A 17,433-nucleotide genomic window follows, 5' to 3' on the forward strand; every position below is an offset into this window, starting at 1 on the left:
CCTGTTGTTTGTAATATTGAAATAACCGTTTTTTACTACTTGCATATGAATATAAATGTATAAATAACATATTTTACAATTTTTGTCTGTCTGTCTGTTTTTCACGCAAAATCTACTAAACCTGCAATTTTGACACATTTTTTGGAGATATTCGAATAAATATAGGATATATATTAAAAACCAAAAAAACAAGTGTATAATATATTAGAGATACCTATATTGAAAAAAAATTAAAAAGTAAAATATCAACGTTTTGCTACTTCAGCACACTGCATCAAGCATCTCGTAATGCAAACATATGTATTCATGAGTATGATTGTTTGTAACGGTCTGGGTGTTTTCTATGTATATAATATATATGTATTTACGAAAAAATCTTTGTATTTATATCAGTACCCATAACATAATCTTCAGCTAGCTTAACTTGGGTCTAGACAGCTGTGTCTTGCCTGAGATACTATTATTCTATAATAAATCTTTTCAAATCAGCCGATGTTTATTTTGCCATAATACGTGCTGTTAGAAATATATAATATTACTACGTACATTAAACTATTAACTTATTATTAAATTATTAACTATTTATACTGTTTTAAATGTGATCTCTCATTATTTATATTTCCTTTGAATTAAAGACAAATGTATATATATATATATATTTATATACACTTGCACATAGTTGATCCAGCCACGATCCGTAGATATTGCTGATCCACTGTCTCTCTCTTTCTATCACTATCTTTGTATTCTAATATGCGATGTTGCCGTTCCGGCCGAGACCATGCGTTGTTGCCAAATGTATTCGTCGATAGTAGTAGATACTTATAGTCGATATATATTTTTTCAACAATTTCCTGCAATAGTGAATCCGTATCGGCATTTTTTTTAAATGCACAAAGATTTTTTGGCTCTGAATATATTTAAAAATCATTTACTTGTGTGTTGATGAATTTATATACTAGTACATGAAGACCTAATACTTGTTTTGATTTGAAAGAGCGATATTATGAATTTATTATACGTAATCTAAAGATTTTGACGAAATAAAAGTAATTAGTTATCTGTTAACCTTGATCATGCTGGCACCAGTATTATCAGATGATAACATACTCTTCGAAAACTTACAGCAGAAATATCGTGTTTGGACTCATTATATATCTCGATGAATAGTTTAAAAAACTTAAAATAAATGGTAAATTAGAAATAATGTATAAAAACCCCTTACGTAAAATTAAACCACTTTAAACTTAATAATAATAATAATTAGGAAAAAGAGATTATACATGATACTGAAAGTAATTGATGCCTTCCACACAATATTTTCAGTATTAAACAACTCTGTTTGTTTAGTAAAAGTGTAAATACACTGGTAACCTTTAATCATATTTTATATACATTACATATACAAATAAGTTTTATAGAATAGCCAGTAGTTTTAAATAAGTCTTTGAAATTGTACGTGTAACTTATATATATACCTACTAGTTTTTTCACCATAACAAACAACACCAATATTAGTTAGTAGTTTACCTGTGTACCAATTAATAATAATAGTAATCTCAGGACAATTCATACAGCTTCATCTAGACCGTAGTTTCTCTTATGAACTGATATAAATATTTTTTTCGTAAATACATATATATTATCTATATTAAAAACACAGACCGTTACAAACAATTTAATAATAAGTTAATAGTTTAATAAGTACGTACGTAATATTATCACATGGTAACAGCACGTATTATGGCAAAAATAAACATCGGCTGATTTGAAAAGATTTATTATAGTAATAATAGTAATCTCAGGACAATTCACACAGCTTCATCTAGACCCAAGTTAAGCTAGCTGAAGATTATGTTATGGGTACTGATAAAATACAAAGATTTTTTTTCGTAAATACATATATATTATCTATACATAGAAAACACCCAGACCGATGAAAACAATCGATGACCGATGAGTACAAATGTTTGCATCGTGCGAGGAATCGAAGTTTTACCATCGGATGTAAAGCGGTGTGACCACCGAAGTCGAAATATATAAATAATCTTATGAATTTAATAAATTTGTTTATGTGCGCGGGGTGCAACAAACTCCCCTGTCTCCACCGTTGCTGGAGCTTGCATGTTGGAGCATTGCGAATATAAAATATCTAGATTAGTAAATTCATAATTGATAGACCGTTTCTATATATATTGATTAAAATAAGTATCGCAGTAAGGACCAGTATATAAAGTGATCAACACAATTAACTGATTTTTGAAATATATATACAGAAAAAGTTTTGTGTATTCAAAAAATATCTAATTTGTTTGTGTGCGCTGACAATGTTACGGTGCAGAGGGGGGACCCTGCCTCCACCGTTGCTGGAGCTTGCATGTATGGAGCATTGCGAATATAAAATATCTACATTAGTAAATTAATAAATTCATAATTGATAGACCGTTACGGTATCTATATATATTCGGATGAATTTAAACGAGTATATAAAGTGATCACACATAATTAATTGATTTTTGGAATATATTCAGAGCCAAAAAGTCTTTTGTGTATACCAAAAATTTAGCGGTTCGGAGACATTCAGTCACGAATTATTAGTAAAAAAAGTGTCGAGTATATCGTACTATCGACGAATATATATGGCCGCATCGCAAAATAGAATGCGACGTTGCCATACCGCCAGAGATATACGCGATAGGTCAAGTTATTTGCAAAAGGTGGAATAAGTGTGTAGGTTGTGGCGTGATCAACAAAGTGCCCAAAGAGGTGTTTATATATATATATATATATATATATATATGTAATAATAATAATAATAATAATGTCCCAGGACAATTGACACAGCGCCATCTAGTTCCAAGCTAAGCAGAACTTGTGTTATGGGTACTAGACAACTGATATAAATACATAGATACATTTTTTTTTGTAAATAAATACATATTATACATAGAAAACACCAAGACCGATACAAACAATTATACTCATGAATACAAATGTTTGTACCGTGCGAGGAATCGAACCCACGACCATCGGATAGTAAAGCGGTGTGCTAAACCACTAGACCACCGAGGCTGTCATATATAAATATATATACTTCCAGTATATGTTCCTTATTAACATTATGAATGTGGACTTATTCCAGAATCAGGCCAGAACACTGAATTTTTATATTTTCTTATCTTACTTCACTACATAGTATAAAACAGTCGCTGTCGCTGTCGCTGTCTGTCCGTCCCTATGTACGCTTAAATCTTTAAAACTACGCAACGGATTTTGAAGCTGTTTTTAATAGATAGAGTGATTCAAATAGTATAAAACAGTCGCTGTCGCTGTCTGTCCGTCCCTATGTACGCTTAAATCTTTAAAACTACGCAACGGATTTTGAAGCTGTTTTTAATAGATAGAGTGATTCAAGAGGAAGGTTTATATATATAATACATGTACACCTGTGCGAAGCCGGGATGAGTAGCTAGTTAATATTATAAATGTATAAGTGACGATGTTTCTTTCATTACTCTATCACGCAAAAACTACTAAACCTGCAATTTTGTACACATATACAGTACAGATATTCGAATAAATATAGGATATTTATTAAAAAAACAAATATTTTTCATAAAAAAAATTAAAAAGTAAAATATCAACATTTTGCTACTTCAGCACCATCAAGCTTACAGTAATGAAGTTATACGAGCGAAGCTGCGGGTAAAAGATAGTACTAGATAAAACTAGTCTACCTGAGGTAGGTGTAGAAATTCGTGTGCGTACATCTGTCTTGCCTCATCTATTTCAGCCGGCAAACAGGTTGCTTTGTAAATCGTAGGGTGATATTACGTGAAATTACAGGGTAAGAAATATACCATCTACTACGAGGTGGCATCAAAGATACATAAAGATTATTAACTTCTTACATTTCTCTCAAGTTACGAACACTGATTAGACTATTTGCTTCTGCAATAGCATATGCTGGTGGTCACTCTATTCTCCCAAATTTGAATTTAAATGAATCTGTATTATTGTAAACATGTACAACATTTAATTGAAAAGAATACAAGCTGAGTTTCTTGTCAGTTCTTCTCATCTCGAAATCATTCCCAACTGACGGTAGATTTGACATATCATAAGTCTGTAATAGACCTACATGAATAAAGATATTTTGATTTGATTTGATAGGAACACAATGTACGGTCACCCATCAGGACCATATCACACTGCTTAACGTCATTGATCGATAGCACAGTGCTGTGAGCTTATATATTGTGACATATTGACGAAAAGACAGATGTAGTTAGGGCAGCTACTGCCTGACAATGTTGATTATATATAATTTTCCTTAATATACATTTTATCATTTGCTGAGGGTCTATTTTATTTACATTATAATTACTACCGACCCCACATTGGTGACCTACCGACCGGAACAAATACAACATAATGGAACAACAAATCGGGTATGTACCAAACGATACTAACAATTCCGGAGCCGACACATTTCGAATTGGCGTGAAAGTACCACCTTTCTGGCCCGAAGAGCCAGCCGTATGGTTCGCTCAGATCGAAGGACAATTCACATTGTCAAACATTATAGCCGATACCACAAAATTTTATTTTGGTCAGTCAATCGATCACCAGTACGCAGCCGAGGTGAAAGATATAATTGTTTCGCCGCCACCTACGGATAAGTACGAAAAACTATAATTCGAACTTATAAAACGACTTACCACGTCAAAGGAGCGTAGAATTAAGCAATTATTGATGCACGAAGATCGGAGACAGGAAGCCTTAACATTCTTGGTCACCTGAAAAGTCTCGCTGGACAAGCAGTAAGTGAAGATCTTTTGCGTACTATCTGGTCCAGTCGCTTACCCGCTAACCTTCAGGCTATCGTCGCTTTGCAAAAGGATAGCACACTTGAAGCCACCGCCGACTTGGTTGATCATGTACACGATATCGCACCACCTACCATCGCATATATATGTTCAACACCATGTGCCAGCGAGTAGAGGAGTTAACTAGCCAAGTACAAGCCTTAGTACTAAAGCAACAAGATCAGTCTCGTTCCAGATCGAGAGGCAGACCTTACTATGGTGGACGTACTAATTCAAGATTCCCGATCTAAATCACAAACCAACGATGTATGCTGGTATCATAGAACCTTCGGATATATATGTACTACTCCCTGCACATACAAGTCGGAAAACTGCACAGGCAGCCAGTAGTGGCGGCAAATGACTGCCTAGTATGCAACGGCCGCCTCTTCGTCACTGACAGGAAAACCAAGGTCCAGTTCCTAGTAGACACAGGCTCTGACTTATGCGTATTCCCAAAATCAGCGATACCCAAAATACCGACCCCACACCTTAGCTGCTCGCATAAGGAAAGATGATGCAAAACGGTTAGTTCGAGCAGCTGGGATGTCAATAGTGTAGGGGTGGAGCCGCTCTCAACGTCTTGTTGTACGTTGATGGAACGGTGCTGGAAGAATGAGGTTTCTTTATAAATACATTTTAAATATTTGATACTTTGTTCCTTTTCTATTATTTGTCACATTTGAAAAATATATGTCTTTACCTTCAGCGACCGTAGTTTCTCTTAGAACTAAACTTAAAATATATTAAAAATACAGCCCTTAAGTAACCTCAGTCATTAAAAAGGGCACTGTCAGTAATGTGGACTAGTAACCCCATTGTTAGCAATGTACCGATGTGGTAAATTGCCATTTGCTTCTCAATACATCTACGAAAATATTATGTATGCCAGGAAAAATATTAACAGATTTAAAAAAGTAGGTGATTACACTGATAAAAGCTTACGTAATGTCAACTAACTAATTTTACCTAAGTGCCGTTTGACGAAAGTCAGTAATTCGTTTTATGGAAATTGCGTAAGGGTTTACAACAAACTCCAGAGTCGGTACTCAATTTGCCAGAAAAAAAAATTCAAATGTGTCATAAAATATTTTCTTTGTAAAAAAGCTTATTATAAAATTGAAGAATTTATAAATGATAATAATGTTTTTGTAGAAAATATCTAACTTAAATTTCATAGCGCTGACAATGTTATCAGATTAAACAGAGATTAAGTGCGTAGCGGTTTCTATGTTGATTGTCGCATGCCTAATCCTTGTTGTTAATTAAATATAAGTAAATCAATATTTATTTAAAGGAGCAACACACAAGTTTCTTGCTCGTTCTTCTTGTGATCAGCATTCCGAATGAGCGGTAGAATAAAAAACTTGACTATTCAAAAGTGCTTATATTAAGTTTATTTGAATAAAGATTATTTCTATTTCTATTTCTATTTTGAATATACCATAATTATTTAACGGCACGTAAATAAATAACGAAATGTAGTTAAAATATTATACTACCGAATGAGTTAAATTTACATGAATCTGCGATGAATTTTCAAAGTAATATATAACTAACTCTAAGAACAATAGTTATGAACTTACGTACCTACACAACTTAGTTAGCAACTTATTAAACTTGTAAGTTAGCTAAGGAGATGGCCAAGTTAACGCAAGATTACATTTCATAAACAACTTAGTCACGGGAGTTATTTTTTTTATACTAGACAACTTTTATATACACATTAGCTAAACATTTTATAAACAGCAAACGTTTGCCATATAAATAAATGTTGCTATTAAAAAATAAAAGGGTGACAACTTAAGACTGTATGTATTTTTCAATGTCACATATTTAAAAAATTAAAAATAAAAAAAATTGTCGATATAAATTAAAGAAAATTTTTTTGGAGTGAGCTAACCTTGACACTTGTAGCACTTGTAAGCAGTTATAAACCTATTCTATGACCTGCTGAATACATATAAAATTTCATCAAAATCGGGCAAGCTGTTTCGAAGAAGTATTAACACGAAACCTGTGATACGAGAATTTTATATATTAAATACATTATATATATAGAAAACACCCAGACGGATACAAATAATCATACTCATGAATACAAATGTTTGTACCGTGCGGTGGTCTACCGGTTTGGCACACCGCCTTACTTCGCAGGTTCGATTCCTCGCACGGTACATGCATCGAGGCCGTCAGTCTGTTTACCAACATCGTAGTATAGAAAAAGTGAATCCAAAAAAAATACAATTACATAGGGTTTCAGGCGTCCGTAGGCTACGGTAATCACCATCAGGTGAGCCGTATGCTTGTTTGCTACCGTCGTAGTATAAAAAAAGGCGTAAGCTCTACCAATCCAATTATAAAAGAATATATCAGTGAATATATGTAGCGTATATATATATATATATATATATATATATACTAGCTGTACCCGCGACTTCGTCCCGTGGAATACCCCAAGTTACTCCTTATCACATCAGCTATCTGCCAATAAAAATCCCGTCAAAATCGATCCAGCCATTTCAGAGATTAGCCGGAACAAACAGACAGACTGACAAAAATCGTAAACAATGTTATTTTGGTGTATGTACCGTATTTATATTCATATGCATGTAGTAGAAAACGGTTATTTCAATATTACAAACAGACACTCCAATTTTATTTATATGTATATATATGTTAACAGTCGATTGGAGATCATGTACGGAATTTTAATGAGTTCAGCGAGAGGCGAAGAGAAATATGTATATGTATATAGTATTAAACATGTTGGTTCATCGGAGATTCTTGAATGAATGAACATCATATATATGTTCATAGAGTAGCGGACTAGCGGTCTAGCACACCGCTTTACCTCTGATGGTCGCGGGTTCGATTCCTCGCACGGCACAAACATTTGTATTCACGAGTATGATTGTTTGTATCGGTCTGGGTATTTTCTATATATATTATGTATGTATTTACGAAAAAAAAATATCTATGTACTTGTATCAGTTATCTAGTACCCGTAACACAAGCTTTAGCTAGCTTAACTTGGGTCTAGATGGCGCTGTGTGAATTGTCCTGAGATTATTATTATTATTTAAAATTAATATCAGTTCAGTAGTTTTTGCGTGAAAGAGTAACAAATATCCATCCTTACTCATAATCGGTAGGGAAAAAATTAAAATTATAATGTAAAAAATTTTATGTTTATAAGCGGCTAATATGTCCTACATGAATAAACCCCCTCCGATCGATCCCCCGTCCAATTCAAACGGGGATCGAAATTACGACGGCCTGAGCCGAGGTTTGAACCCCTAGTGGTGCCCTCAGACTAAAGTCGTATCCGTCAGGCGGGAGTTGGCCTTCAGCCGATCCATAAGTCCTTCCTTTGGTTTGGAGTGCCATCTGCACTCGCCCGCTAACGTCCGGTGAAGCTGTAAAGGCCAGCTGCGGCCAACAGCATTAGAGTAGTCCGGAAAAAAAAATGAATTAACGATTTTTGAATTTGAATTTGAAATTGAATCTTTCGGGATTATAATACTAGCTGAACCATGCAGCTTCGTGCATCACACTTACTTCACATTTATCACTATATATCGGCCAATTTACATAATATCATTTTAAATTATAGTTATATGTTATTCTGATATATAAGTTATATTACTGTAAAGTTTCATAAAAATCAGTTCAGTAGTTTTTGCGTGACAGCGTAACAAACATCCCAACTTCCACACTTATAATATTAGCACATATAACATAATATATTAGTAAGGTTTAAGAAGATTTCGCTCATCTTTTTAATTTATAATCTATGTGTTATAAGTAGAAATAGAAATAATAGAAATAATCTTTATTCAAATAAACTCATTACAAGCACTTTTGAATAGTCATATTTTGATTCTACCACTCATTCGGAATGCAGATTCATCACAAGAAGAATGAGCAAGAAACTTGTGTGTTGCTATTTTTAAGAGATGTTTTTTTTATATAAATAATTACAGTGTAACAAGTAAGAGGCATGCGATAATCAACATAGAAATCGCTACGCACTCATTATTAGTGTAATCAGATAATATTGTCAGTGCTATGTATTTAAAAATTTTCTACAAAAACATTATTATCGTTAACGAATTCTTCAATTTTATAGTAAGCTTTGTAAGTCTGATGTATAAGCTAAATTGTTGTAGAGTTACATCAAAATCCGTTCAGTAGTTTTTGCGTGAAAGAGTAACAAACTTCAGTTCCTATAATATTAGTAAAAATAACTATTTTAGAGGCAAAGAATCTTACTAGTATTAGTCCAACACTAAAATAAAATTATTTAAAAGAGCAACACGCAAGTTTCTTGCTCGATCTTCTTGTGATGACAGCATTCCGAATGAGCTGTAGATTGAAAAATGTGATGACTATTAAAAAGTGCTTCAATGTAAGTTTATTTGAATTAATTATTTTCTACTAGCTGACCAGCGCAACGTCGTGGCGACACACTAACTTGACATTTATCATCCCCATTTACCAATATCTTTTTAAATTATACCCCTAGCTACCCACCCCGGCTGGGGGGGAAGGGGATTGTTAGTAATGTGGACTCATGACCATTACTAGCAATGTACTATATCAGGTTGACCTCCACGCGGTTCCCCCTGGAAACCATCGTGATAAATTCTTGGTGAGTTGGTCACGATGGGCTAATTGACCTGACCTCATGCTCATCTTGTCATCCTCCACTGGTGCCCCATCAGCGTAAACCGATAGCGCAGGCGGGTGCACCATTCCACTATTATTCACAAAAAAAAACCCACCCAGCGTCGCACGGCTGTACATGTATTATTTATCTCTATTTATTAAAAAAACCGCTTTATAATCCGTTGCGTAGTTTTAAAGATTTAAGCATACATAGGGACAAACAGCGACCGCGACTTTGTTTTATGCTATAACTAGTTAATCGCCCCAGCTTCGCACGGGTGTACATGTATTATATATATAAACCTTCCTCTTGAAACACTCTATGTATTAAAAAAACCGCTTTATAATCCGTCGTGTAGTTTTAAAGATTTAAGCATACATAGGGACGGACAGACAGCGACCGCGACTTTGTTTTATACCATACTAGCTATTCGCCGCAGCTTCGCACGGATGTACATGTATTATATATATAAACCAAATTGTTATGACTATTCAAAAGTGCTTAAATTAAGTTTATTTGAATAAATGAATTTGTATTCTATTCTTAAACCTTACTATGAAACACTCTATCTATTAAAAAAAAACCGGTTCAAAATCCGTTGCGTAATTTTAAAGATTTATTCTTATTCTTTATTGTACACACACAGGAAAAAAAATAGCAGTAATAAAATAAAAGTAATGTACAAGAGCGAGCTTATCTTTAAAAAGAAATTTAAACATACATAGAGACAGATAGACAACGACTTTGTTTTATACTATGTAATGATTCTAGTTTTTTTATACACGGAACCCAAAAACTCCCACTATGCCATTCATCACAGTTGACCTCTAATCTGCTGACCTTTGGCAGCTTTTTTAATATCACGCTCTTATGACCGTGTTCAGAATATTATTTATTGTTTGCAATAAAGAGTGAACGTTCTGAATTCGGGTTAGCATTTGTTCGGATTTTTGCGGACATATCCGGATTTCACACTAGTTCACGAGTGCTGCTTGTTTTGTTTTTATGGATGATAATGGAATGGAGCACCCGCCTGCGATAACGGTTTACGCTGACGGGGCACCAGTGGAGGATGACAAGATGAGTCAGGTCAGTTAGCACATCGTGATAAATTCACCAAGAATTTGTCAGGATGATTTCCAGGGGGAACCGCGTGGAGGTCAACCTGACATGGTACATTGCTAGTAATGGGGTCATGAGTCCACATTGCTGACAATCCCCTTTCCCCCCACTGCTGCGTGTTGCTGTGTTGTTGTTCTGGTCTGCTCTAATCACTACGACTGGTTTACTCTTAGTGTGTTTTTTTATTGGGTTGTGTGGGCTACTGCCAGGTGCTCGGGCTTGTAGCACTGCGACTGCACTGATATATAAGGCGCAGATCCGGCCGCATATGGAATACTGTTCTCATCTCTGGGCGGGAGCACCACAATACCAGCTACTTCCATTTGACCGCATTCAGAACCGAGCAGCCAGAATCATTGGTAATCAACGTCTATGTGACAGACTCGACCCATTGGCTTTGCGGCGAGATATTGCATCTCTGTGCATTTTATACCGCATATATCACGGGGAGTGTTCTGAGGAATTGTTCGGATTAATACCAGCTGCTGAGTTTCAACACCGTACCACCCGCCAGAAACTGAAATACCATCCTGATCATCTGGATGAATGGCGGTCTTCCACAGTGCGGTTTTCTAGAAACTTTTTGCCCCGCACAACCACATTGTGGAATCACCTTCCAGCAATGGTATTTCCGAACCGATACAATATTGAAACCTTCAAGAAAAGAGCTTATTCCTTTTTAAAAGGCCGACAACGTACTTGCAATTCCCCTGGTGTTGCGGGTGCTCATGGGCGGCAGTAATCACTTACCATCAGGTGAGCCGCATGCTCGTTTGTCCCCTGTGTTATAAAAAAAAAAACCTACATAGATCTATTGTGCTCGCCCTTTTCAGAGTTCGCTACCTAGACCCGTCAGGGACAAGAATTGAAGGATATTCTTAGGAGCGATGGTTTTTATCTCCTCAGGATAGAGTGTATACTTTCCAAAGGAGATATTACGTTTATGCATGAGTGGGCTATATTAACATAGGATGTGTAGTGGCGTTTCCTTCAGGCTTTATATTTAATATTTTGATTGTAATGAATTAGTTTGTATTCACACATTTCAACTTAAAAATGTAAAAAAACTGTTGAATTACGAATCCTTCTAAGATTATTTCTATTTCTATATTTCACTTTTCAATAGTCAAGTTTTTTTATTCTACCACTCATTCGGAATGCAGATTCTTCACAAGAAGAATGAGGCAGAAACTTGTGTGTTGCTCTTTTAAATAAATATTGATTTACTTATATTTAATTAACAACAAGGATTAGGCATGCGACAATCAACATTGAAACCGCTACATAACATTGTCAGCGCTATGAATTTTAAGTTAGATATTTTCTACAAAAACATTATTGTCATTTATAAATTCTTCATATTTATAATAAGCTTTTTACAAAGAAAATATTTTATAACACATTTGAATTTTTTTCTGGCAAATTGAGTAAGAGAAACCACGGTCGCAGAAGGTAAAGACATATATTTTTCAAATGTGACAAATAATAGAAAAGGAACAAAGTATCAAATATTTAAAATGTATTTATAAAGAAATATAATTATTATATAAAAAGGTGCGTTATGCACACCCCTTCTTCCCTAACCGTATGGTCACCCTATCCATAATCAACATTGTCAGGCAGTAGCTGCCCTAACTACATCTGTCTTTTCGTCAATATGTCACAATATATAAGCTCACAGCACTGTGCTATCGATCAATGACGTTAAGCAATGTGACATGTTCCTGATGGGTGACCGCACATTGTGCTCCTATCAAATCAAATCAAAATATCTCTATTCATGTAAGTCTATTCAGACTCTTATGATATGTCAAATCTACCGTCAGTTGGGAAAGATTTCTTGGAGTTTTAGAATTTTTTTTTTAAGTCAGTTTATTTACAACTAGCTTTTGCCCTCGGCTTCGCTCGCGTTAACTTATCACCTTAGGGGTGGAATTTATCAAAATCCTTTCTTAGGGGATGCCTACGTCATAGTAGCTTTATGCATGCAAAGTCTCAGCCCGATCGATTTAAAATTGACAAAGTTTCATACAAACTTTCATCCCCTATTTTATCCCCTTGTGGGTAGAATTAATCAAAATTCTTTCTTAGCGGATGCCTACGTTATAACATCTACCTGCATGCCAAATTTCAGCCCGATCTGTCCAGTGGTTTGGGCTGTGCGTTGATAGATCACTATGTCAGTCACCTATAAGTTACATACATTTAGATGTTTATATAGGTGTCTGTCTAATATTATTTGTGATATTTTTATTACTTTTGAACGTCAAGTTTGCGACGCAGGTTTTTTTATGGGTGATGACGAAATGATGCACCCGCCTGCGCTAACAGTTTACTCTGGCGAGCCGCCAGTGGAGGATGATAAGATGAACACGAGGTCAAGTCAGTTAGTTCGTGTCAAATTCACCATGATTTCCAGGGGGAACCGCGTGGAGGTCAACCTGCATGGTACATTGCTAGCAACAAAATCATTAGCAACGGCGGATCCAGGGGGGGTCATGAGGGTCATGACCCCCCTTGAGCCCAGGACTTAAGTGGACCACTAATTGAACACAATGATTTTATTTATATATTTTGTCACCATACAGATTTTATTAATATTTTTAAGTCCAGTACTTACGTACAATAATAAAATACTTGTATCAAAATTAAATTATAACTTCCTGACTTGACCACGACCAGGTGACCCCCTCCTGGCGCCAAAGCTGGATGCGCCCTTGATCATCAGTCCACATTACTACCAATCTCTCCCGAAGTTGCACGGTATACCTAGTAACACTATGTATATATGTGTGACATACAAGCTCAGGATTATCGATCTCCCACCCACTTGACAAACAGCGGACATATGTTGCTAGCATTAATTTGCCATTTCATACATACTAGAGACATGCTCTGACTTCGTCCGGAACCCTATATAAATAGTATTAAAACCACAAGGTCTTAAGGTTACTATGAAACAAATATTGAAGAAGATTGAAGCTGTAAAATCCAGCTGCGGCCAACAGCATTAGAGTAGTCCGAAAAAAACAAACAATTTTGTATCTATGTTTGAAACTGTTGTAGTGATAAGAAAAAAGACTAGGTAAACGGAGAAAATTTATTACTATAACGAGGGTAGTTCCTCTACTTGGGATACCTCGTCATCAGAACCAATGTTGGGCATGGTGTAGGCAAGAAATAATAGTCTGGATTTAAAGTATAATTGTCTATTAACTCACTCCCGATAACAAAATAATAAATTTAACAACGATTAGCCAGATGCAAACGGATTAGTCAGGGAAACGCGGCAAGTTCGGTACAGAGTGAAGAACAACCTCTCGCGCTCGTCCCCAATTCAAAAGTGCCGTTTCGTAATTGCCGTTAAAACTGCTTTACCCTGTACCGACCTCACCCAAGCAAACCGCTTGACGTTTCCAACAACGATAATAGATGGCGCTATTCTAGTAGAAACTAATCAATTGAGCCTCTTTGCTGATTCTGCGACAACTATATATACTGACAATTAGGAATAGAAAGAAGGAATTGAAGTATCAAAAACAAGAATGTAATATAAAAGAACTATAAATTTAAACACAAATTTAGAATATAAAACATTTCTTCATTAGCCAGTTACAACAGAAACCAACCAATAAACCTTATATACACGAGGGTAGTGTTTTGAAATGAATTTAATTGAATATTTATTGCTTACTTTTTTTTTTTGACAATTCACACAGCGCCATCTAGTCCCAAGTTAAGTTAGTGTTACGGCCACTAGACAACTGATATAAATACATAGATATTTTTTTCGTAAATACATACATATTATACATAGAAAACATCTAGACAGATGCAATCAATCATACTCATAAATACAAATGTTTGTGCCGTGCGAGGAATCGAACCCGCGTTCATCGGACGTGAAGCGGTGTGCTAGACCGCTAGACCGTCTAGACCGCGTCGTCGAAGCATATCTTAAAAGTGTTCGCGGTAAGCGAAATGAATTCTTATATTAACATTACGTAGCGTACATTATGTAAATTTACACTCGAAGCGTGTTATTACGTTTTATTTATGTAGTTAATATATTCAGGGAATACATTGTAATTTGCGGTTATGGTTTTATTTTGTGGAAAAACATCCACGTTCGAGGTAGTTTTAAGGTGACACCCATACAGGAGAAGATTTTAGAGAGCCGCCTAAGGTGGTACGGTCATGTCATGCGACCATCAGACCACATAAGAAAGAAAGAAAGAAAAATATTTTATTCAGTGCAATGTAAAATTACAATATAAACAACAAAAGAAAAAAAAGAGCAAATAAAATGTATGTTGGAGCTTCAGCAGCTCCAATAATACAAATTTTGATATGATGAATAGTTTAATTGCTGATTCTTTACAAGATTATAAAATAAGGTGTAACTTTGCCGCCGTACTATGCACAAGTGGCGGTCGGCTCCGTTCGGGTATTGTCGGTGTCCTCCGGACGGACCCCGCTGGTCGCGCTGCTGGTTGATCAGAGTGCCGTGTAATGAACAATGTACATATAATTAATCTTAAACTTAAAACCGTGTAGATAAGTAAAAATAAACATAAAATAATAATTCTTTATTTCGCACAGACAAACAAAGAACAATAAAAAAATATGATAAAAAGACAATCTATTATTGACAGATATTATTTACATAGAGAAGGTAGAAGGCGCACAGTAGACAACATATTTATAATACACATATAGATATACATACATTTTATAAGTATAAATAAATAAACTTACACACTAATACATATTATACATATACATACATAAACTACATATGAGATGAGAACAAAAGGAAAATTTAGTTATAGTTTAGTTACAGAGAGAGAGATAATGAGATTTTAGTGAATTTTGAAATATAGTAAGTGATTGTGCTGATCGAATGGGAAATGGCAAGGAGTTCCAGAGCTAGTAAAATAATCATTTTTTACATCCAAAAGTGCACTGAAATGGCTCTACTCAGCTTTAATGTCAAGAAGACACACATGACAAGAACAGTGCTTGACATAAGTACCCAGCCCAGAAGACGCGGCAGACCCCGTCTCACATGAGAAGGATATAAAAAGCGCCAAAATAACCTCACAGACGACCCAGGACAGAACGTCCTGGCGAAGACTGACCAGACGGGCTGACCCCAAATAAATGGGAGCAAGGCCAGGCAAAAGAAAAAGGTATTATTTTGTGGAATTGACCTGGTGTTATCTTTAACGGAGAGTGAGTCGGAAATATATCATCATCTGCTTCTTCCTTATCACATTTATTTGTGGTCGGCGTAGTATGTTTTTCTGGGGGGATTGTTAGTAATGTGGACTCTTGACCACATTACTAACAATGTACCATGTCAGGTTGACCTTCACGCGGTTCCCCCTGGATACCATCGTGATAAATTCCTGGTGAATTTGTCACAATGTGCTAACTAACTTGACCTCATGCTCATCTTATCATCCTCCACTGGTGCCCCGCCAGCGTAAACCGTTAGCGCAGGCGGGTGCACCATTCCATTATCATCCATAAAAAAATAATATGTTTTTCTCTTCCATTCATCTCTATTCGCAGTCATCGCGTTATTTACTTCTTTTCTTTCCATATCATCTTTCACACAGTCCATCCATCTCTTTTTCGGCCTTCCTCTGCCCTTATAACCATCCACATTCATATGTAACACCTTTCTTAAAATATTCTCTTCATTCCTACGCATTACATGTCCATACCACGATAGACGATTACTCTTCAACCTCTCCGACACCGGCGCCACTTTCATACTTCCTATCTTTTCTTTCCTTTTACGTCCGATGATCGCGGGTTCGATTCCTCTAACGGCACAAACGTTTGTATTCATGAGTATGATTGTTTGTATCGGTCTGGGTATTTTCTAGGTACATTACGTATGTATTTACTCTGCTTACCGTGGGACTAGATGAAGCTGTGTTAATTGTCTAAGGTTCTTTATTTATATACTAGCTGACCCCGCGACCTCCGTTCCGCCTCAGTATCAGTATACATATCAGTTTTTTTAAGTTTAGTTACACAATAAGTTTATGAACGCACCCTGCTTGACAGGTACGTACAGTTTGTAATGTTTTTGTATAATACAATTTCCTCGCAATTTTTCTATATTTTGTCACCATTTACTTACTTACACCCTGGACTTTTTCGAATATTTCAAGACTAAAAATAGCCAAATCGGTTTAGCCGTTCTCGAGTTTTAGCGAGACTAACGAACAGCAATTCATTTTTATATATATAGAAAGATAGATTATGATGTAAGAAAATAAATAGTAATTGATATAATTGTCCACAGATCCAATAAGCTGAAAGCCTTCTGGTTCAGCATATCAGATGAACCTCTGCCAGCTCTCGACTTCCTCTCAGCGGCTCTACTCTCAGCGGAGTATGAGCGCGCACTGGGCCGGGCGCTGGCTATGCCTGAATGTAGACTAATACCCTTCTTTGGAGCCTTTTTAAGGGAACTCAGGTGAGTTATTGAATAGAACTAGTAGATTACCGCGACTGCGGGTGGGGGGCGGGATGAGGAGTGGGGGAGGAGGAAATTGTTAGCTTAGGTGAGTTACTGAATAGAACTAGTAGATTACCGCGACTGCGGGTGGGGAGAGGGGGGGAAGAGGGGAAGGGGGGGAGATTGTTAGTAGAATAGAATAGAAAATCATTTATTTAAATAAACATAATTTAAACACTTTTGAATAGTCCATTGAAATAAAACGGTTCTGGCTTGACCGTTTCCTTCTTGGA

The 17,433-nt window shown here is 35.8% G+C and overlaps 1 protein-coding gene across 1 annotated transcript in view; it reads left to right on the forward strand.

The window, feature by feature from the left end:
* LOC131850404 (1-phosphatidylinositol 4,5-bisphosphate phosphodiesterase epsilon-1-like) overlaps positions 1–17,433 on the forward strand; it is a 165,459-nt gene that overhangs the window by 69,543 nt on the left and 78,483 nt on the right. Inside the window, exon 5 of the mRNA XM_059200616.1 lies at positions 16,985–17,158. Within this exon, the coding sequence (XP_059056599.1) occupies positions 16,985–17,158 (174 nt within the window). The remainder of the gene's footprint in view (positions 1–16,984; positions 17,159–17,433) is intronic.

This window comes from Achroia grisella, unplaced genomic scaffold, assembly GCF_030625045.1.
Source record: "Achroia grisella isolate CSIRO2021 unplaced genomic scaffold, CSIRO_AGI_Agris_v1 utg768, whole genome shotgun sequence".
In the NCBI taxonomy this organism is placed as follows: Eukaryota; Metazoa; Arthropoda; class Insecta; order Lepidoptera; family Pyralidae; genus Achroia; species Achroia grisella.